At 43.0% G+C, this 22,497-nt stretch overlaps 1 protein-coding gene across 1 annotated transcript in view; it reads left to right on the forward strand.

The window, feature by feature from the left end:
- LOC124595630 (discoidin domain-containing receptor tyrosine kinase B-like) overlaps window positions 1–22,497 on the forward strand; it is an 811,748-nt gene that overhangs the window by 427,675 nt on the left and 361,576 nt on the right. Inside the window, exon 3 of the mRNA XM_047134455.1 lies at window positions 16,356–16,439. Coding sequence (XP_046990411.1) covers window positions 16,376–16,439 — 64 coding nt within the window. The 5' untranslated portion in view covers window positions 16,356–16,375. The remainder of the gene's footprint in view (window positions 1–16,355; window positions 16,440–22,497) is intronic.

The following is a 22,497-nucleotide window of genomic DNA, read 5'->3' on the forward strand; positions in this document are numbered from 1 at the left end:
CAATAATGTTCACGAAGTTCACCGCTCTCATGGTGCCTTCGATTAGCACCACAGATGCCATGGAAGCTCAATTCAATATACTCCATGGCATAATTCTGCAATCACCGGCCTGCATCTGTGACGCGGTGCATGTTTCGTGTAGCCATTCGACTGGATGTCGCCGTGTAAGAACACAGTCATCGATCTGGTGTAACAAGAAATGCGATTCATTGGACAGGAGAAACCTTTCTATTGATCCACGGTGAAAACTCATTGTTGCTGTGCGCACTGCAGTCATTACCGACGATGTCGTTGGGTCCACACAGGAACACGTAGGGGTCGTGTGACATAGAGCTCCACGTTCAAAAATGGTCTCTGAACGGTGTTCTCCGAAACACTGTCATCAAATCTGCCACACGTCGCTGCCCATCCTGGATTACACGTCGGGGATCCTCCGACCTCTACGTTTTGAGACACCATGCGGTCTACTTGTTATTTCAACATCCTTCAACCACTTTCCATAGTACGTCAACAGCTGACCAGTTTCGCTGTTTCAGAGATTCTCGTATCCACCTGCAAGGTCATTACAGTGTGCCCTTTGTCAGAAACGCTTATATCAGTGGATTTCAGCTCTTGCGGCCAGTATAGTCGCTACAATGACTGATTATTTTTCTCTCTTCCGCTGCTTGCATCATTATCTTACTACCTCACGTGCTCGCAACACCTAGCAGTGGGCAGTGGTTATAATGTTTTGCTCATGATTACACGTTTAACTACTCTAGACTGATACGCAATTGATGTCTGTGGAGAACTAGGATGCGATTTCGATTTATGGAGATCTTATCTTGCGGGAGGGATGGGGAGGGGAAGTGGAGGAGGGAGAGAGAGAGAGAGAGAGAGAGAAATAGATAGAAGATAGATAGAGAGAGAGAGAGAGAGAGTGAACACTGAGTACACTTACGTCTCCGTCAGTGACGGTAATAGCCAGCGAGACCTATCGTTATAATATATGTTGCGGAGTCTGTTGACTGTTGCAACTCATTTTTCCTCACTTTGTTTATCATCACTGGTGCAACACAGTCAATGTTCAACATTGCAGTAGGAACTGACATGATGGTTGTGGTGGTCTATCTACAATTCAGTACACGCAGCAGTAGAGGACAGAGTTGTACCTAGAGGATAATGTACCTAGGAACACATGATTTTTTCTTGTCAGTACTTCAGTCTAGTAACAGATTTTAAAATCACATGAAGAAATGCGAATGTAGGACAGTCGTTAGCAGTTTCTGTCATTTTCTACAGTTTTTCTAGTTGTTGTTAATATTGATGTGTTTTGTGCGTCATTTGTAAATATTTAGCGTTTTACTTACTTAAGTGCTGTTCAGTACAGTATATTGAAGCTCTTTAAATACACTAATAGCTCTTCAGGAACAGAATTCTGTAGTGAATAAAATGCTAGATAGTTTTAGAACCATCCACAGCTTCTACTTAAAAAAAGGGCTAACTGTCTTTTGATAATACTTCTGTTTGATTTTATTTTACTCACTGATTATTATTAGTGAGTTAGAGTAATAATGTAGTCGATAGTTTATTAACTATATATTGACAAGGTTTTCTCAACAGCAACACTGTCAAATCTCAACAGAATATTAAGTCCTAGACGTATATTACCACGTTGTATCATGTAACATGGTTTTGTATTTGGAAAAACCTTAATTGCGAATGCCCAAATTTCCCGGAGTAATTTCTGTAAATTCAGGGAAAGACTGTAGCACATAAAAAGAATGCCACCAATTAAAAATGAACTAACAATACGTATTAAACTTCTATTACGGGGCTGGCTAGTGGCGAATGTCTGAAAAGTAGACCGAGGTACAGTACTCTCCCTTAGCTGGGATTGTGGCCTTTAAATATCCTAATACGATATCTGTATTACTTCAAATGTGGACTGTGGCTTGCGTCTCGCCATGCTGATACGGCGAGACTCAAATGCTTGGTGTAACTGTCTTGACTGTATCTGAAAGTACATGAGCCGGTTTAAACTGTGGAAAAATTAAAACCTTTATCCTTACTAAAATCTTACTGACAAGGAGACCACATGGCAATGGGATTTTCGTGTTTTTTATTTATATCTATGGTATATAAAATGCAGAACTCAGATATGAATCACACAAAGCAGTTCGATCCATATCTCGAAAACTTTCGAGAAAATGGGCTTTGACGTTTTTCGAGTGTCCTTAATACCAGCGAGGTCGATTTTTCCACAAGGAACGTGGTTCTGTGGTAGAGGGCTCATTGTCAAGGTTGTTCGACATCTAGCCGATGCAAATTTTTAAAAGAAACTGCATGTTCTAAACCGTAGTTAAGAGCATTTCTGTGCAGCTTAAAATACATAAAGATGGGAAAAAGTCGGTAATGGTCGAAACTGGTAATCGCTGGATTGCTTGTACAAGTCGCGTTTCGATAAGTTTCTTCGGATTTCTTTTTACTTCGGTTTGAATATCTAAGTCGTCTAAATACAAAATTCATGAAATATATGGTAATCAACACATTCTAATTGGCAGTTTTATGGAAAACGTAATTCTTCTTTTTCTAATTACATATCACAAACAGAAATCCTTTCCTTATTCGAAATATAAATCTTTGTTTGCTTGTCTTTCATAAAATATTGTAAATAAAGATAGTTTAAGTGAAAATAAATTACAAATATTTTTATTATATTTATGTTTTTATGTGACGGTCATGTTTTTATACTTCGTAGTATGGAGTGATCGGACATTAAACGACAGTGATCTTCATCTATGATTGTCGATAACAATATGCAAAAATGGGACTTGAATACATTAACTCTAATTCCCATTATTTTTAATAACACCCACTGATGCTGATATTACGCCGCGTAAGTGCAATAGACACCCTGTGGTTAGTAAACGCAGGAAGCATTTCTGCCATGAAAGCATTTCCTTAGCCCGACGCAGCGGAACCAAGCAGCATAGTATCATTTTATGGGGACGAAATCACGTTGAGCAGCCCCTCACATAATATTTAATTTATTGTCTGATGCACCCGAAAATGACCTAACACGCATGAAGTAAGAGATTAATTTTAATCGTTAGGATTTATTACAGTTACTTGAATGAAGTTCACCTGCGTAATAAACAATGTTCTATATTGCTGCTACCCTTCATGAAGCGCAGCGGATTTGAAAAAGTCCTCATAATGTGGGGGAGGGTGCGGGGGAGGGGTGCCTCTATGGGAACAAAGGAAAGAATTTTTTAAGCTTGTAACTGATACAGCGTGCTGTAAGCTTTGCTCAGGGCCAGGAACAAGACAGTAAGATTTTATTACTCATTCACCTAAATTCCCGGTGTTGATAAACTTAAAACTTCGTCAAGCGATTTGCATGGGACAAGAGCAGGGCGAGAGAAAAATTGTCGCTTATTACAGTCGCCGAAACAAGATAACGAACGAGCATACTGCTCGACGTAAAACTCGATGGTGTGCAGAATGTAGCTTACGATACACGTCCGCAGAGACTTTAGCAATCCAGAAAGAGTTTGATACTAAGAACTGCGGTTACTAACAATTTCTGATCGCAACATAACTAACGATACGACAGAAAGTAGTTTCACTGCATCGTAGCAATGTTGTTCCGTGATGAAGTTGCATAGTGTGTCCCCATTGGCCAACAGCATCTCCAATGTTTCCAGCCTATAACACATCCAGTCTTCAGTTGTACGTTAGCTCCCTACATCCGTTTTGGCACACCTTCCGACCAGTCGCAACTCTAGGTTCTGGGTGCAACACAATGGCCTAATCGGATCGCGTCCTAAGCGCGCCCTATGGATTCCTTATCCGCTCGTTGTGACGGAGAGACTCTCTCGAAATATCTTGAAACCTCTACCGCGAACTTCCAGCAGACAATGGAAACACACGCCGACTTCTTCAGCTGGAAAGATCGTTCTACCTGCATCCTGAAGACAGAGAGTGCTTGTGCCCTCTGTCACTATCTCTACGATTTCTCTGTTTGTTCTTCGATCCCCCCCCCCCCCATCCCATGCTCTTGTCCTGAGCATTCCAACGATTCAGTCCTCCGTTTATAAGCTTGGAGTGAGCAGAAAACTCGTCTTATGCCAGAGTCATATAAAGAGGATTGATTCCGTACAAGACAGAAAGCGTTCATGAAATACAGGCTGCTGGTAATGAAGAAAAGTGGGGATTAAATAAAACGCATACCCCACAGATGACTTGCTATCGGTCCAAGTAGAAAATGATAAAGATGGCACATGAAAATGATAAAATACCATATCTAGTTGATAGGCTGGACCCCAAAGTAAGATATACTCAAGTAAACTGATGTCTTTCAATGTACTTTTCTCCTTCACGGAAAAGATCGAAGAACATGCAACTTTGTTTAAAAACCTACCATAGCCAGGAGTCGAATCCAGACTGCCACTTGGCATAAAAGCACTCAACCACAGAGCCACAAGGCCTCTGGAAAAATCGGCCTTACTTTACGATATTAAATGCGCTCGGAAAACTTCGAACTCGATATTCTCAAGAATTTTTGAGATTTGCATCAACTCGCTTTGTGGATTGATATTTGAGTTCTAAAATCACGTACCATTAATATAGAAAATTTCAAAACTCTTGTGAGACAGGAAAGGTGAAGGAAGCATGTAGTCGCGCGGCTTTGTGTGTGTGTGAGTGCGTGCGTGCGTGTGTGTGCGTGTGTGTGTGTGTGTGTGTGTGTGTGTGTGTGTGTGTCTGTGTGTGTATGTGTGTGCGTGTGTGTATGTATGTGTGTGTGCATGAGAAGGAGAGAGAGAGAGAGAGAGAGAGAGAGAGAGAGAGAGAGAGACAGAGAGAGAGAACAGCGAACGTAGATTCTTCAATACACAGTTGCACTTCAGAGTTAGAGTCGTAATTACCACTGTAAATACCCACTCTTTCGTGTAAAGTCACTTGTTTCAAACTCTGTTTTATATGCTGGCTGTAAATTAAATGGTTCAAATGGCTCTGAGCACTTTGGGACTTAACAACATCTGAGGTCATCAGTCCCCCAGAACTTAGAACTACTTAAACCTAACTAACCTAAGGACATCACACACATCCATGCCCGAGGCAGGATTCGAACCTGCGACCGTAGAGGGCGCGAGGTTCCTGACTGAAGCGCCTAGAACCGCTGCGCCACATCGCCCGGCCCTATAAAATAAGAAATATTTTGGATGCTGATGTGAAGTGTTTGCTACTAATATCCCATACAAATGCAAACGATATTCATTTGTCAGCGAAAGACTTCCGTACCGACTTATACCCTCTCTCTGCAACACTGATACACGATGTGATTATCCTACCTAATTTCAAAGTTACAGCAGTAGCTACTGAGTCCCGGTGATGAAACTTGTGGATTCTCGCTGCCGTCCTGCTTGTAAACAAGCAGCCACAACTGGACTTCCCTCTGAATCACGTGTGGGAGAACGAAGCCAACACAGCGGTAAAAAGGAACGGAAAAAAAAACGGGAACAAGCTGCCACGCGTTTCAACATTCATGCAAAACGCTCGGTCCGCAGGAAGGGACAGATGCCACGGACTGCCACTGGAGGGTGCCGGCACCCCTTTTCACTCGCCGGAGGTCATTCCCAGTCCTCACACGGCCTTGTTATTCACGTGCCGCAGCGCGCGGCGCCCCGTTTTAAACCGCGCACCCCTCCCTCCTGCCCTCGCCCGCCTCATTTCCATAACGTCGCCAGGCAGCGCATTTCTTTGTGCCCGCGGCAGTTCGGCAGCCGTGCAGCTTATGAATATTTGAAGGCCGCCGTAGATACGCGCCTCCGCCCCCGACCCCGCCCCCGCGTCGCTAGGTACAACGGGACGAATGACAAGTTAACCCCGCTCCGCTACCACCTGCCCGCCTGCGGGCGCCCAGATAAAAGATGAAAGGAGCGCGGGCTAACTTGACGCACGTCAGATCCCACGAGCGCTCAGCCCCGTTCCCAGGGAACCCGTCTGAGAAGAACCCCCGGACTGGAGGAAACAAGTGGATTTTCCGTTACGTCGAGGTCAACTTTCAGAGAGAGCTGGCGATCCTGTTAAATTGAATAGAACATTTGACGAAGATCCAGGAGCTCCTTCCACCAAAAAAAAAGAGATTATTTTAGTTCATCCTCTCAGTACATATTTTGTACAATACATTTAAGCCTACGTTTACTTTCATACGCTACAAGTTGAAACATCTCCTTAGAAAACTTTATGAATTGCTGTGCTGATAAACCTCTTGCGTTATTTGATTTTCAAACTGCTAAGCAGAACTGAACGTACTCAGACATTTCTCTCTTTACGTATTCTGATCAACACTAAATTGACACACATTATTTTTAGCGCAACGCAGTCTGACTTTCAATAATCCCTACAAAAGAATGGCCCTGACTAACAATAACCTATACCTTTCATGAATCACTTACCTCACAAAAATCTTCGTTACTCGAACTACTGCCAAACAGCGAGCGCCAATACTGCCAGCGAAATAAAATATTCTAACTACTGAAGGCACCAACTACTGATAGGCATAGTAAGCAAATGAAAGATTTTGATAGTGAACAAACAATGTATTTACCTTATTAGTGTTCAAAAGTCATAAAATATATATATATATATATATATATATATATATATATATATATATATATATATATATATATATATCAGTTCATGACATCCAGTCTTACAAATTTACCCTCTCTGATTGACACACGTCCAGATCATCCGCTCTCAAAACTCTGCCACCTCACTCCCCACATACACCACTGCTGGCGGCTCACCTCCAACTGCCCAACGCAACGCGCTGTTCACATCCAACTGCCCAACACTACAATAGAGAATATTTCAACATTGCCAACCAGCCACAGACTGCACACAGCACAGTCAGTGATTCTCATACAGAGCGCTACGTGGCGTTACCAATATAAAAACCTAAACAGCCTACTTACAAAGTGTGTTGGATGGTACTTTTGTACCAACATCGTCTTTCCCCTCTGCCGTTTGTGAAGAAAACATTTCTCAAAGATTTTCTTTGCCTCATTTCTACCATAAATTTCCATTATTTGAATAAAAAAGAATACGGTTTATTTCCAAACTTAACGGAAGTGACCACGTCAGTGTTTGGCAACAAACACCAAAGGACATATAACACGAAAATTACCGTATATAAATTCGTAAATAATTAAGGAAATGGCAATAATTTTGCTGGGTTTTAACTGAAAGAGATAAATAAACTCCCATCTGGAAATGAGAATCCCGTAATATGACGTCTTATTCAATGTAAACACAGCTTACGTAGTTGACAGCAGCAAAAATCAAAATTTCGCCGTAACGTGCCTTGCTCCAGAAGCGAGCGCCGCTCGCTATCTTTGCTATGATTGGTCGGCACCCAGAATTTAATGGCGGACACCGCAACTTACACGGATTGGGGAATACCACACCAAAACACGTAAATACGCTTGATACAACACTGTCCGCATAGAAGAATACACACACCCCTAAAGAAAACGTAAAAACGCATTCAGTACCAGCTACAATACAATTAATGAATAAGATAGAGAAAGTAAATAGCAGTAACTATTATTATTCCTTGGTCAATGTCAACATGACCAGCAAACACACTTCACCGAAATTACATTTATTTTAAAGGAAAGCAAATACCGAGGAACTTTTGTCATAGGATAGAAGAAAAACTACAGTTGAATCAATATGAAATGTTTTAAGTCTTTACAGGGTCACCGGTTGACGTGCAGCTTATCTGTATCTCTGGCCGTTGCGTTGTTACATCAGCTGCGTTTCGGTGATTCTGACAGCGTAATTACTGTATTTCCATCAGTCATGAGATTGCCGCGTGATCATCCTCTTGCGTAGTTAATGATTCTCCTGGCGGTAATATTATCCTCCGTATAATTCCTTTGGTCACAGACTAGTTAGACGTAGTTGTTGCGTATACTCAAGTTCGTATGACGTATTTTACCCTCAGGGCTTCGTTATGTACGTCCCGTACGCAGTTTCAGTCACCTAGAACTTGCAATACGAATTTGGCTGAAATCAAAAGTGCCATTGATCTGTGGTTTTCGCAAAATGGATTCGAAGCCAGGGACCCATGTTGTTAGCCAACCAACAGATTGTAATAATACTTGGAAAGTGTACTTTTTGTGCAGACATACACTCGTTTAAATGGAATAATGCGTATTGATATTAACAGACTAAAGGTAGGGTAAATCAGAATGTCATTGGTGTTTGTCGAAGGATTTTAGTACGAGTAGTTTCCGAGATCTCGTATTTTGAAAAAATTCCACACCGACAGTTTTTTGTGCCATTCAGTCTGCGTAGTAGCTAGGAGCGATGTTATGTTTGTTTACAGAATTCTTGTGTGTCCCCTGAGTGCATTGTGACTTGCTAGTGAGTTAGTGTTTAACAGTCCAAGTGGACGATGAGATTTACCAACGCAGAAACAGCTGACATACTTATGGTGTATGGAGAGTGTACGAAGAATGCAATTCGTTGTTGTGTGTTGTATGCGGCAAGATATCCCAATTGACGTCAAGTATCTCATCAAATATTTATCAATGTCTTCAAACAGTTACGTGAAAGTGGTAGCGTAACATCTAGACAGTGTAACAGAGCGAAACAAGTGACGGCACAAGAGGGGGAAATTAATGTTCTTGCTGCTGTTTCAGATGATCCTCACGTTACCTCCGGCGCAGTCGCACGAGGAAGTGGCACGAGTCAGTCATGTGTCCTATGCCTTTTCTATTGACACAGGTTCCATCCCCATCACATCTCTCTCCATCAGGAGCTGCGTGGAAACGATTATGAGAATGGTTTTAACTTATATACAGGGCTATTAAGACAAGGTACTCCAGATGTATGATATATCTTACATAGCGATGAAGTCACATTTATCAATCATGGTCTGGTAAACCGCCGAAACATGCACTAATGGTCTGCTGACAATCCCCGTTGGGTTTGTCAGGTGGAGTGTCAGCGTACATGGAGTGTAAACATATGATGTGGTATAGTGAATCATCAGCTGATAGACCTGTTTTTCATAGATAGAAAACCGAACGCGCACAAATATTGCAGCCTCCTCACAGACCATCTTCCACGGACGATAGAAGACGTTCTTCTGTAGATTGGGAGGGACCTGTCGTATCAATATGATGGCTGTGTAGCCCATAGTGCACGAAGTACTGGAGCATGTCTTCACGAATGGTTTGTAAATCGTAGGATTGGACCCAGAGCATCTGTACCTTGGCCGCCCCGTTCCCGGATATGACGCCTGTAGACTTTTTTTTTTCTGCGGATAAAACTGAAAGGCGCTGTGTTCAAGGACGCACCAAGTACACCCGATGATAGACAACGACTTACTACTGCAGCGTGCTCGGACGTCTCCTCTGAAATGTTAGCACGTGTGTAACAGTCGTTCCCTTCCAGATAGGCATTCTCAAAAATGTTGTGTTCAAGCGTCTCCTTAAGCATCTGACTGCAAATAATATATTGTCCAAGATCTCTTAAGTGTTCTGATATAGAGAAAGCTATTTACACTTATAGTGAGAATGTACTTAATTCATTAGATAATAAATTAGAGGCTACTGGCATTTTCTGTGCCCTGTCAAAAGCCTTTGACTGTGGGAGCCACAGCAATCGCTTAAGAAAATTAGAATATTACGGTGTCACCGGCAATGCTGCGAAATGGTTTGAGTCTTATCTATCCAAAAGGAAACGAAGGGGGTCGTTGTGAAATACCTGTGCAGTAAGCAGTCAGTCTTCATTGACTGTGAGTTAATTACATGTGGTATTCCTCAAGTTTCCATCATTGGCCCCTTGCTTTCTCTTGTGGATATTAATGACCACCCATCTGTTACATTGCCAAATGCTAAGTTTGTTTTGATTGAAGATGATACAAACATTGCAATAAGTAGCAAGTCAAGTAGAGATTTAGAAATAGATGCTAATCAAATTTTCACTGGCATTAATAAGTGGTTTAAAGCTAATTCACTGTCATTAAACTTTGAGAAGACCCACCATATGCAATTCAGAACCTGTAAGAGATTTCCTTCCAACATGAATATAACATATGAAGACATGCAGATCGAAGAGGTTGACAGTGTTAAATTTATGGGATTACACCTCAATAGTAAATTCAGTTGAGAAGGGCACACCACAGAATTGCTTAAGCGCCGAAACAAGTCTGTATTTGTCGTGAGAATGATGTCAGATCTAGGAGATATAAATATAATAAAACTTGCATACTTTGCTTACTTTCATTCTATTATGTCATATGGGATCATATTCTGAGGCAACTCATCAAACAGAGAAAAAATTTTTAGGGTGCAAAAGAGTGTGATAAGAATCATTTGTGATGTAAATTCAAGAACAACTTGTAGAAATCTGTTCAAGGGACTTTATATTCTACCCACAGCTTCTCAGTGTATTTATTCCTTAATGAAATTTGTTGGAAGTAATACATCTCTATTTCCAACCAATAGCTCAATACATAGTATCAGTACTAGAAATAAGAACAATGTACTTAAAGACCCAAAAACACTTACCTTGGTCCAAAAAGGGGTCAAATATTCAGGAACACATGTTTTCAATAAATTGCCAGCAACCATTAGAAACTTGGTTTCAGATAAAGCACGGTTTAAATAGAATTTGAAAGACTTTTTGATAGGCAACCCCTCCTACTTCATAGAAGAATATCTTAAAAGAGACTGTTAAGCCAGCTTAAGTAAAAAATATGGGATGGATTTCAGATTTTACAACACTTGGTCACAACAGTCAAGATTAGGTATTTTCTGTGAGGTACATTAATTAATAGTGCATAACAGTGTTTCATTTTGACAGCGTGTTAATTCTGTAAATATTAGCTGTTCCAGTTTACTGCATTGTATTAACCTATTTCGATTATCTCGTGACAAATGATCAGGGCAGTAAGTATTATACTCAAATGTTTTATGTAATTACATTATACTTTCTGACATGTTCCACACTCACGAGAATCATCTCATTGTTTGGGTGTATGGAACGAAAATTGAATCTAATCTAATCTAATCAGGAAGCGTGTAATTGTCGCTGCCGGTGATCATTTTGAATACCGCCTGTGATGGTCAGTTGTCGCCACGTAAGTAGTCCATGCTTGGGACTGTACATAAAGTAGTAAACCACATTAAGTTGGGCGCCACTGATCACGGTATAACTGTGATTTGTATGTATGTAATGCCACTTATCACCGGACAATTACATAATTTTGTTTTTTATAAATATATTTTTATGATTTTTGTTCGGGTGGCTTTAAATATTGTGGGCTAGCATGAGACTTTTAATTAACTTATACCGCAATAACACTCGTACGGACATTGGCTGCCCCGAAGTACCTACGATATAATATTTTTTTTAAACACAACGTGCGACTCACCGCCTTCTAATAAGTAGTTTGCGTGAGCGCTGCTATTTAGAAAAGAAAATATGCGTATTCTTACGCAAACTGTAATTGTTAATATGGGTCTCAGGGGCTACTGGTTATTTATGTACCAAATGTCACAAACATTAACTGAGATATTGTGGAGCTTACGGAATATACTGATTTTCAATATTTCTTGTTCATTATTTGCAAGGCAAAACTGGAGAGAATCTCATCTGCCGTTAGGCGGCCAAAACGAAACATACTGAACTCATTCAGTACTGTGGATATTGATAAATGAAATTTATCTCTACGTTTTCTAACTTTGAAATTAATGAAAGATCAAAATTGAGTAGTGTCTCGCATTTACATTTAATATTATGACATGAAATTTTAATTAAATAATACAGTCAGCGTAATGGCCTACTAAATCCTGCTAGAGGAGATGAGCTCCCTGCACTACAAAGTTCTGCAAAAACTTTGTTAATTATAAGTGATGGTTGCGATCATGAGAGATGACAACTAAGTCAATAATACACACTTTCTAATAACAATTTCTATTATATTTTTCAAAATACAGATAATACTGACGTTAATTATAAAACAGCACTACAATGGCGACCTCCCGCTAGACGAAACAAAACAGATTAGGTTCAATCAATGCATTGTCTCTAATCTTCATGGTCTATGTTACACAGAGTTTATAACGAAAAGCTGTGTTTTGTTAATTACATCGATATTTGTGTTTCTGTAATAATAATGTACAATATTTACTATTTGTCACACATCGCGCAGACGCACTTAGTCTTTAGATAATTTATGGTTCACATATCTCATGGCAAAAACTTCTTGTGCCTTTCTCAATATGTCCATTTATGTGACATACCATCACATGCTCTTGGGTTTTTCTTTAGTGTGTGCTTCCGCAGGTATTGCAGCAGTGCTGTGGGGGAACTTTTCAAATTCCGAAATCTCCTAAACCTGCACTAGAATCGTGCACTTGCCCGCGAAAGGCAAAGGTCCCGAGTTCGAGACTCGGTCCGGCACACAGTTATAATCTGCCAGGAAGTTTTACCAATGACATTAAAATTTACCATACCTTCAGGTTGTAATGTAGATAGGCACGGTTCCATTTAAAGGAAAAGGTGTATATTTTCACAAATAAAACGTTTTCCAAGTATTATTACAGTTTGTTGCTTGACTACCAACACGAGTCCCTGCCTGCCAAACCATTCCGGGAAAACCGCACATCAGGAGCACCGTACATTTGCACAGTATTTGCGGTGTAAGGCTTAAATGATTTGTCCTGTATAAAGTGAAGCCCCGTTATACGATACAGGTTGTTTCAAACGTCTAGTACGACATATCAAGTCAAGAGGATCAACTTTTGTGAAACGTTAAATATTTGCCAACGCTTCCCTGCTACTCTACGAGTCCTTTTGCATTCGCCGACCATGGATGACGAGACGTCACCGAACTAGCTTCGTCTACATTTAAGAAGAGAACCCTAAGAATGAATGTCTCCAACGAGAAGGAAAATCTTTTAGGAGCTAATTAGGTATTTTAGTTTCGCTGAGTCTACCGCATTTCATATGGTGTAGAGACTGTATTATAGGAGACATACAAGAAACGCGCACCACAGAGTGCCTACGCCCTACCGCCTTTCATAAATACAAATCCTTAAACCATCAGTAAACATTTTGTCTGCAACAAATAGTTATTCTCAGTGATGTGAGCTATCTTCCCTACACGTGTGATCCAAAGACTTTGCAATAGACTGTATATTTCGAACTGTAACGCCCCTGTAACATATTCGGACGCTCCCAACCAAGGGTAAAGCAAAAAGTGACCATTGTGTGGACAATTTTGAATACGACATGTGTGTTGTTTCCTTGGTTACAAAAAAAAAAAAAAAAAAAATGGGTCTGAGCACTATGGGACTTAACTGCTGAGGTCATCAGTCCCCTAGAACTTTTTTAGAACTACTTAAACCTAACTCACCTAAGGACATCACACACATCCATGCCCAAGGCAGGATTCGAACCTGCGACCGTAGCGGTCGCGCGGTTCCAAACTGTAGCGCGTAGAACCGCTCGACCACTCCGGCCAGCCCTTGGTTACAACTGCAAACTAGTTGCTGATATTCAGTAGCATGAATATGCCCACTAACGAGGGTAAATGAACAGAAAATAATTAACCCTTTAGATACCCGCAACTGAATAGAATCTGTTTGTTCCGCCAATGTGACAGGCTGCGATAATCTAATTAGGCCATAGCAGCTCATTTGTACAGTACTGAACATGGGATGTGGTATTGATTAACAGGTGTTTTAGGAGGAACGCCATTGTTGTTTATAAGGAATACTGTAGGCTATTTCTTTGATAGCGCTACACCGGATTAACCAGATTAAAAAGTGTCTACTCTCGCTTCTCTAAAAACTTGTAACAACCGCAGTTCCTAGTAGAATCTCTTGTAATGTGTATTTGGATGAAATTTAACTTACTGCTCAGTCGGTACGCTGTTGTCCGTGGAGGCGTACAAAGAACTTCACTTATATAGACATATTACACTACTGGCCATTAAAATTGCTACACCAAGAAGAAATGCAGATGATAAACGGGTATTCATTGGACAAATATATTATACTAGAAGTGACATGTGATTACATTGTCACGCAATTTGGGTGCATAGATTCTGAGAAATCAGTACCCACAACAACCATCTCTGGCCGTAATAACGGCCATGATACGCCTGGGCATTGAGTCAAACAGAGCTTGGATAGCATGTACTGGTACAGCTGCCCATGCAGCTTCAACACGATACCACATTTCATCAAGAGTAGTGACTGGCGTATTGTGACGAGCCAGTTGCTCGGCCACCATAGACCAGACGTTTTCAATTGGTGAGAGATCTGGAGAATGTTCTGGCCAGGGCAGCAGTCGAACATTTTATGTAGCCAGAAAGGCCCGTACAGCATCTGCAAACATGAGGTCGTACGTTATCCTGCTGAAATGTAGGCTTTCACAGGGATCGAATGGAGGGTAGGGCCACGGAGCGTAACACATTTGAAATGTAACGTCCACTGTTAAAAGTGCCGTCAATGCGAACAAGAGGTGACCGCATCCCATACCATCATGCCGGGTGATACGCCAGTATGGCGATGACGAATACACGCTTCCAATGTGCATTCACGGCGATGTCACCAAACACGGATGAGACCATCATGATGAAGCAGAACCTGAATTCATCCGAAAAAATGACGTTTTGCCATTCGTTCGTCGTTGAGTACACCATCGCAGGCGCTCCTGTCTGTGATGCAGCCTCAAGGGTAACCGCCTACATGGTCTCCGAGGTGGTAGTGCAAGCTGCTGCAAACGTCGTCGAACTGTTCGTGTAGATGGTTGTTGTCTTGCAAACGTCCCCATCTGTTGACCCAGGGATCGAGACGTGGCTGCACGATCTGTTACAACCATTCGAATAAGATGGCTGTCATCTCGACTGCTGGTGATACGAGGCTGTTGAGATCCAGCATGGCGTTCCGTATTACCCTCCTGAACCCACCGATTTTCTGCTAACAGTCAGTAGATCTCCACAAACGCGAGTAGCAATGTCGCGATACGATAAACCGCAATCGCGATAGGCTACAATCCGACGTCTATCAAAATCGGAAACGTGATGCTATGCCTTTCTCCTCCTTACAAGAGGCTTCACCACAACGTATTAGCAAGCAACGCCGGTGAATTGCTGTTTGTGTATGAGAAATCGGTTGGAAACTTTCGTCATGCCAGCACATTTTAGGTGTCGCCACCGGAACCAACCTTGTGTGAATGCTCTGACAAGCTAATCATTTGCATATCACAACATGTTCGTCCTGTCCGTTAAATTTCGCGTCTGTAGCACGTCATCTTCGTGGTGTAGCAATTTTAATGGCCAGTAGTGCAGATATTGTAAGTAGGCTGTTTAGGTTTTTATATTGTTAACGCCACGTAGCGCTCTGTATGAAAATCACTGGCTGTGCTGTGTGCAGTCTGTGGCTGGGTGGCATTGTTGGAGTAGTCGCTATTGTAGTGTTGGGCAGTTGGCTGTTAACAGCGCGTAGCGTTGTGTAGTTGGAGGTGAGCCGCCAGCAGTGGTGGATGTGGGGAGAGAAATGGCGGGGTTTTGGGAGCGGTTGATCTGGACGTGTGTCCATCAGAGACAGTAAATTTGTAAGACTGGATGTCATGAACTGCTATATATATTATGACTTTTGAACACTATTAAGGTAAATACATTGTTTGTCTCTATCAAAATCTTTCATTTGCTAACTATGCCCATCAGTAGTTAGTGCCTTCAGTACTTTGAATCTTTTATTTAGCTGGCAGTAATGGCGCTCGCTGTATTGCAGTACTTCGACTAACGAAGATTTTTGTGAAGTAAGTGATTTGTGAAAGGTCTAAGGTTAATGTCAGTCAGGGCCATTCTTTTGCAGGGATTATTGAAAGTCAGAATGCGTTGCGCTACAAATATTGTGTGTCAGTTTAAGCACAGTTATTCATTAATTTTTCTAATGGGACGTTTCATAATATGAGTCATAAGCAACAGAGGTTGCCCCTTTTCGCAGGATATGTGGCTCGAAGATCGAAATTTTTATCGAGGGGCACTTAATAGACGGAAAGCAATTCCTTTATTATTATTCACAAACAAAGCTATGCTCTGCTGTCGTGTTATAGGCAACACCCGAAGTGGCGCAGAGAAATTCCATTCCGTGTTGCTTGATAGTCACAATGTTTTTGATTCGACACTTTCCACTGTACGTTTTCCAGTGCATTTTGCTAAGACATTTTAGACTGAAACCCTTGACGTCGCGTCAGTACGTATGCCGCGCGCGCGGCCCGCCGCCCGCCCCTGCCTGCGACTGACGCGCCGCTCCTCCTGTGTGTTGCAGACAGCGTGACGCGGCGGCAGATGACGCGGGCGGCCGCCTGGCTCCTACTGGCGCTGCAGCTCGCCGCCCACGGACTGCGCCTCGGTCAGTAGCCCACCGTCCAGCGCTCACCAGCACCAGCGTGCGCTCCTCTTTTGGTGTGCACCGTTACATTCTCAACCTGTTCCTTCATTTACATGTAGACAGAATATTCTAGTAATAAAGGAAGTGAAAAATGTGTATTCAAATATTACGCACACTGTACGCTTCTTGCCATCGCACTTACAAGCTAATACACAAGCCCGCTTGTTTTTAATGATTATACGAAGAGCATTAGAAAAGTCCGTGCCGCTCGGGATTAGCCGAGCGGTCTAAGGGTGCTGCAGTCATGGACTGTGACGCTTAACCTTCAGAGGTTCGAGTCCTCCCTCGGGGATGGGTGTGTGTGTTTGTCCTTAGGTTAATTTACGTTAAGTAGTGTGTAAGCTTAGGGACTGATGACCTTAGCAGTTAAGTCCCATAACATTTCACACACATTTCAGCATTTGAAATGTCCGTGCAAAATTTAAAAATACTTACGTGTTTGGGGTAAACCTTTTTTTATTTTTCGACATAGTCTCCTTTCAGACTTCTACACTTCGTTCAACGCTGTTCTAATTTGTTGATCCCTTGCAAATAATAGGAATTGTCCAAGTCTGCAAAATAGCTATTAGTTGCTGCAATCACCTCCTCGTTTGAATAAAAGCTTTGTCCCGCCAGCCATTTCTTCAAATTGGGGAACAAGCAGTAGGAAAGGGAGCCAAGTCTGGATAACAGGGGTGATGCGAAACGAGTTATAATATTTTTTTTCCAATAATTGTTGGACCACAACTGCTGTGATGTGTGCAAGTGCATTGTCGTGATGGAAAAGAACTTTGTTGCGGTCTAATCGCCGGCATTTTTCTTATAGCTCGGTTTTCAAACGGTCCAATAACGGTGAATAATATGCACCTGTAATAGTGTTACCCTTTTCCGAATAGTCGATGAGGATTATCCCTTGTGAATCCCAAAACACAGTCGCCATAATCTTTCCGACCGAAGGAAGGGTGTTCACCTTTTTGGTGCAGATTCTCCCTTGGTAACCCATCGTTTAGATTGTTGTTTGGTCTCAGGAATATAGTAATGAATCCACGTTTCATTAACAGTGACGAAACGACGCTTAAAGTCCTGTGGATTCTTCCTGAAAAGCTGCAAACCATCCTTGCAAAACTTCACACGATTCCGTTTTTGGCAAATCGTGAGCAATCGCGGAACCCATCTTGCGGATAGCTTTCTCCTGTCCAAATGTTTATGCAAAATATTATGTACCCGTTCATTCGAGAGGCCCACAGTACTATCAGTCTCACGTTGCTTAACTCTTCTATTATCCATCACCATACCATGGATTTTATCAATGATTTCTGGAACGTAACCTCCACAGGGCGCCCAGAAAGTTCACCATCAGTTGTGCCCATATAGCCACTCCGAAAATTTTGAAACCACTTATAAACTGTTCTAATCGAAGGTACAGAGTCATCGTAATATTTGTTAAGCTTCTCTTTAGTCTCCTCCTGAGGCGTTTTGCCTTTCATAAAGTAATGTTTAATCACCACAAGAAATTATTTTTCGTCCATTCTTTGACAATCACTCGACTTCCTTCATTCACACGAATGCCAAATACAAGGAAATAGACCAATATGGTTGAAACTAGTTGTGCGTTCTTTACAAAGATGCTACTAACTAAACATGACCTCGATGCGCTCCGGTGGTGTCATCTCTCAAACTTTGCACGGACTTTTCGAATGCCCCTCGTATATGTTGTGGGCATTATCTCCGGTAGCACTGATGTGGATTGCGCTGTAGTATGATTCTGTGTGACGTGAATATTTTTATCACACTATTGAGACTGGTATTAAATTCAGACAGGGGCTATAAAGACGTAACAGTACTGAATGTGAGTTACAGTTAAAAAAGGATAGCAAGTGGCCAGTTCCACAGACTTTTTTACGCGATCTGAGTTAATACGCAGGTGTCATCTGTTGCAACAGATCGACCTCTGGAGGGGGTGGTGGAGAGAGGATTTGTCATCTACAGAGGAAGAGTTGTTAGAGCAAGTAACGAGTCGGGAATCGCCTTGCAGTTTCAGCCCAGTAATGAAATATTAAACGAAATAGTGAGGTGACGGAAGTCATGGGAGAGCGAAAAGCACAGATACAGATGGCGATAGTAAAGCGTACGCAACGTAATAAAAGATAGTGCTGTCGTTTGTATTTAAGTCTGTCATGTCGAAAGGTTTCCGACATGATTATGGCCGCATGGCGGGAAATAATAGACTCTGAAGGCCAAAGGTAGCTGGAGCTAAACGCATGGGCCATTCCATTTCGGAAATCGCTAAGGAAGTCAGTATTCTGAGATTTACAGTGTGAAGAGTACGCCCAGAATACTCAATATGAGGCAGGATCTCCCGCCACAGACAACGCCTTCACTTAGCAACCGAGAGCAGCAGCGTTTGCGTGGTTAGTGCTAATAGACAAGTAACACTGCCTGAAATAACCGCGGAAGTCAATGTCAGACGTACGACGAACATGTAAGTTAGAAAAAAATGGTTCAAATGGCTCTAAGCACTGTGGGACTTACATCTGAAGTCACCAGTCCCCTAGACGTAGAACTACTTAAACCTAACTAACCTAAGGATTGCACACACGTCCATGCCCGAGGCAGGATTTGAACCTACCACCGTAGCAGCAGCGCGGTTCCGGACTGAAGCGCCTAGAGCCGCTCGGCCTAAGTTAGGACAGTACGGCAAAATCTGGCGTTAATGGCTATCGAAGCAGATGACTGACGCAAGTTCCTTTGCCTAGTCGGCTGGAAAACCGTGGCCTGGTCAGATGAGTCCCTATTTCAGTTGGTTAGAACTGCGGATAGGGTTCGATTGTGGCGCTGACCCCGCGAAGCCATTGACCGAAGCTGTCAGCAAAGCACTGTGCAAGCTAGTCGTGGCTCCATAGTGGTGAGGGCTGTGATTAGATGGAATAGACTGGGTCCTCTGCACAAACCGAACGATCACTGACTGGTAATGTTTATGTTCGGCTACTTGGAGACAACTTGCGGCCATTCATTGACTTTGTCAACTCAGACAACGACGGAACTTTTATGGATGACAGTGAGCCATGCCACCAGGTCACAGATGTTATCAATTGTTTGAAGAACAATCCGGACAATTTGATTAATCCCATCGAACATATGTGGGCTGGCCAAATGTGGCCGAGCGGTTCTAGGCGCTTCAGTCGGTAACCACAACACAGCTACGGTCGCAGGTTCGAATCCTGCCTCGGGCATGGATGTATGTGAAGTCCTTAGGTTAGTTAGGTTTAAGTAGTTCTAAGTTGTACGGGACTGATGACCTCAAATGTTAAGTCCCATAGTGCTCAGAGCCATTTTAACCACTTTTTTTCTTCTACAGTTTCTACCCTCTACAGCTCCCTCTAGTATCGAGGAAATTATTCTCTGATGTCTTAACTGATGTCCTCTTATCCTGTCCCTTCTTCTCATCGACCCTGCAAAGAATCCCCTATTCCTTACCTCATCACTCCACCTAACTTTCAACATTATTTGTAGCATTACATCGTAGATAATTTTGATTCTCTTCCTTTCCAGTTTTCCAGCAAATCATGTTTCACTAGCATACAATGGTGTGCTCTAAACGTACATTCTCAGAAATTTCTTATTCAAATTAAGGCCTATGTTTGATAACAGCAGACTTTTCTTGGCCAGGATAGTTTTCTTGCCTGTGCTGGTCTTTTCTTTACAGCCTTCTTACTCCCTCCATTATGGTTTTTTTTGCTGCTTAGCTAGGAGAGTTCCTTAATTTCACCTACTTCGTGATCTCCAGTTTTGATGCTAAGTGTACCGCATTTCTCATTTCTGCCATTCTCATTACTTACGTCTTTCTTCGATTTACTCTCAGTCCGTATTCGGTACTCATTAGCCTGTTCATTCCAGTCTACACATAATGAGTTCTTCACTTTCATTGAGAATGGCGATGTCATCAGCAACTCATTATCAATGATATCCTTTCACCCTGAATTTTAATCCCACTCTTGAATATTTATTTTATTTTCGTCATCGCTTCTTCGATGTGTAGATTGAATAGAAGGGTCGAAAGACTACATCCCTGCCTTACACCCGTTTTAATCCAAGCTCTTCGTTCTCGGCCCTCCACTCTTGTTCTTGTTCTTGTTCTTGTGCTTGTGTAGATGGCTCTGAGCACTATGGGACTTAACAGCTATGGTCATCAGTCCCCTAGAACTTAGAACTACTTAAACCTAACTAACCTAAGGACATCACACAACACCCAGTCATCACGAGGCAGAGAAAATCTCTGACCCCGCCGGGAATCGAACCCGGGAGCTTGTGTAGATATTATACACTCCTGGAAATGGAAAAAAGAACACATTGACACCGGTGTGTCAGACCCACCATACTTGCTCCGGACACTGCGAGAGGGCTGTACAAGCAATTATCACAAGCACGGCACAGCGGACACACCAGAAACCGCGGTGTTGGCCGTCGAATGGCGCTAGCTGCGCAGCATTTGTGCACCGCCGCCGTCAGTGTCAGCCAGTTTGCCGTGGCATACGGAGCTCCATCGCAGTCTTTAACACTGGTAGCATGCCGCGACAGCGTGGACGTGAACCGTATGTGCAGTTGACGGACTTTGAGCGAGGGCGTATTGTGGGCATGCGGGAGGCCGGGTGGACGTACCGCCGAATTGCTCAACACGTGGGGCGTGAGGTCTCCACAGTACATCGATGTTGTCGCCAGTGGTCGGCGGAAGGTGCACGTGCCCGTCGACCAGGGACCGGACCGCAGCGACGCACGGATGCACGCCAAGACCGTAGGATCCTATGCAGTGCCGTAGGGGACCGCACCGCCACTTCCCAGCAAATTAGGGACACTGTTGCTCCTGGGGTATCGGCGTGGACCATTCGCAACCGTCTCCATGAAGCTGGGCTACGGTCCCGCACACCGTTAGGCCGTCTTCCGCTCACGCCCCAACATCGTGCAGCCCGCCTCCAGTGGTGTCGCGACAGGCGTGAATGGAGGGACGAATGGAGACGTGTCGTCTTCAGCGATGAGAGTCGCTTCTGCCTTGGTGCCAATGATGGTCGTATGCGTGTTTGGCGCCGTGCAGGTGAGCGCCACAATCAGGACTGCATACGACCGAGGCACACAGGGCCAACACCCGGCATCATGGTGTGGGGAGCGATCTCCTACACTGGCCGTACACCACTGGTGATCGTCGAGGGGACACTGAATAGTGCACGGTACATCCAAACCGTAATCGAACCCATCGTTCTACCATTCCTAGACCGGCAAGGGAACTTGCTGTTCCAACAGGACAATGCACGTCCGCATGTATCCCGTGCCACCCAACGTGCTCTAGAAGGTGTAAGTCAACTACCCTGGCCAGCAAGATCTCCGGATCTGTCCCCCATTGAGCATGTTTGGGACTGGATGAAGCGTCGTCTCACGCAGTCAGCACGTCCAGCACGAACGCTGGTCCAACTGAGGCGCCAGGTGGAAATGGCATGGCAAGCCGTTCCACAGGACTACATCCAGCATCTCTACGATCGTCTCCATGGGAGAATAGCAGCCTGCATTGCTGCGAAAGGTGGATATACACTGTACTAGTGCCGACATTGTGCATGCTCTGTTGCCTGTGTCTATGTGCCTGTGGTTCTGTCAGTGTGATCATGTGATGTATCTGACCCCAGGAATGTGTCAATAAAGTTTCCCCTTCCTGGGACAATGAATTCACGGTGTTCTTATTTCAATTTCCAGGAGTGTATGTCAACCTTCCCTATAGCTTACCCCTACTTTTCTTAGAATTTCGATTATCTTGAAACATTTCATTCAGTCGAACGCTTTTTCCAAGTTGACAAATCTTATGAAAGTGTCTTGAGTTTTCTTCAGTCCACTTTCTATTATCAGCTGCAACATTAGAATAGCCCCTCTGGTACCTTTACCTTTCCTCAAGCCAAGCTGATCGTCATCTAACAAATCGTCAGCTTCCTTTTCCATTCTTCAGTATATTATTTTGACAGCAATTTGGATGAATGAGCTGCTAAGCTGATTATGCGAT

The sequence above is a fragment of the Schistocerca americana genome, chromosome 1 (assembly GCF_021461395.2).
Source record: "Schistocerca americana isolate TAMUIC-IGC-003095 chromosome 1, iqSchAmer2.1, whole genome shotgun sequence".
In the NCBI taxonomy this organism is placed as follows: Eukaryota; Metazoa; Arthropoda; class Insecta; order Orthoptera; family Acrididae; genus Schistocerca; species Schistocerca americana.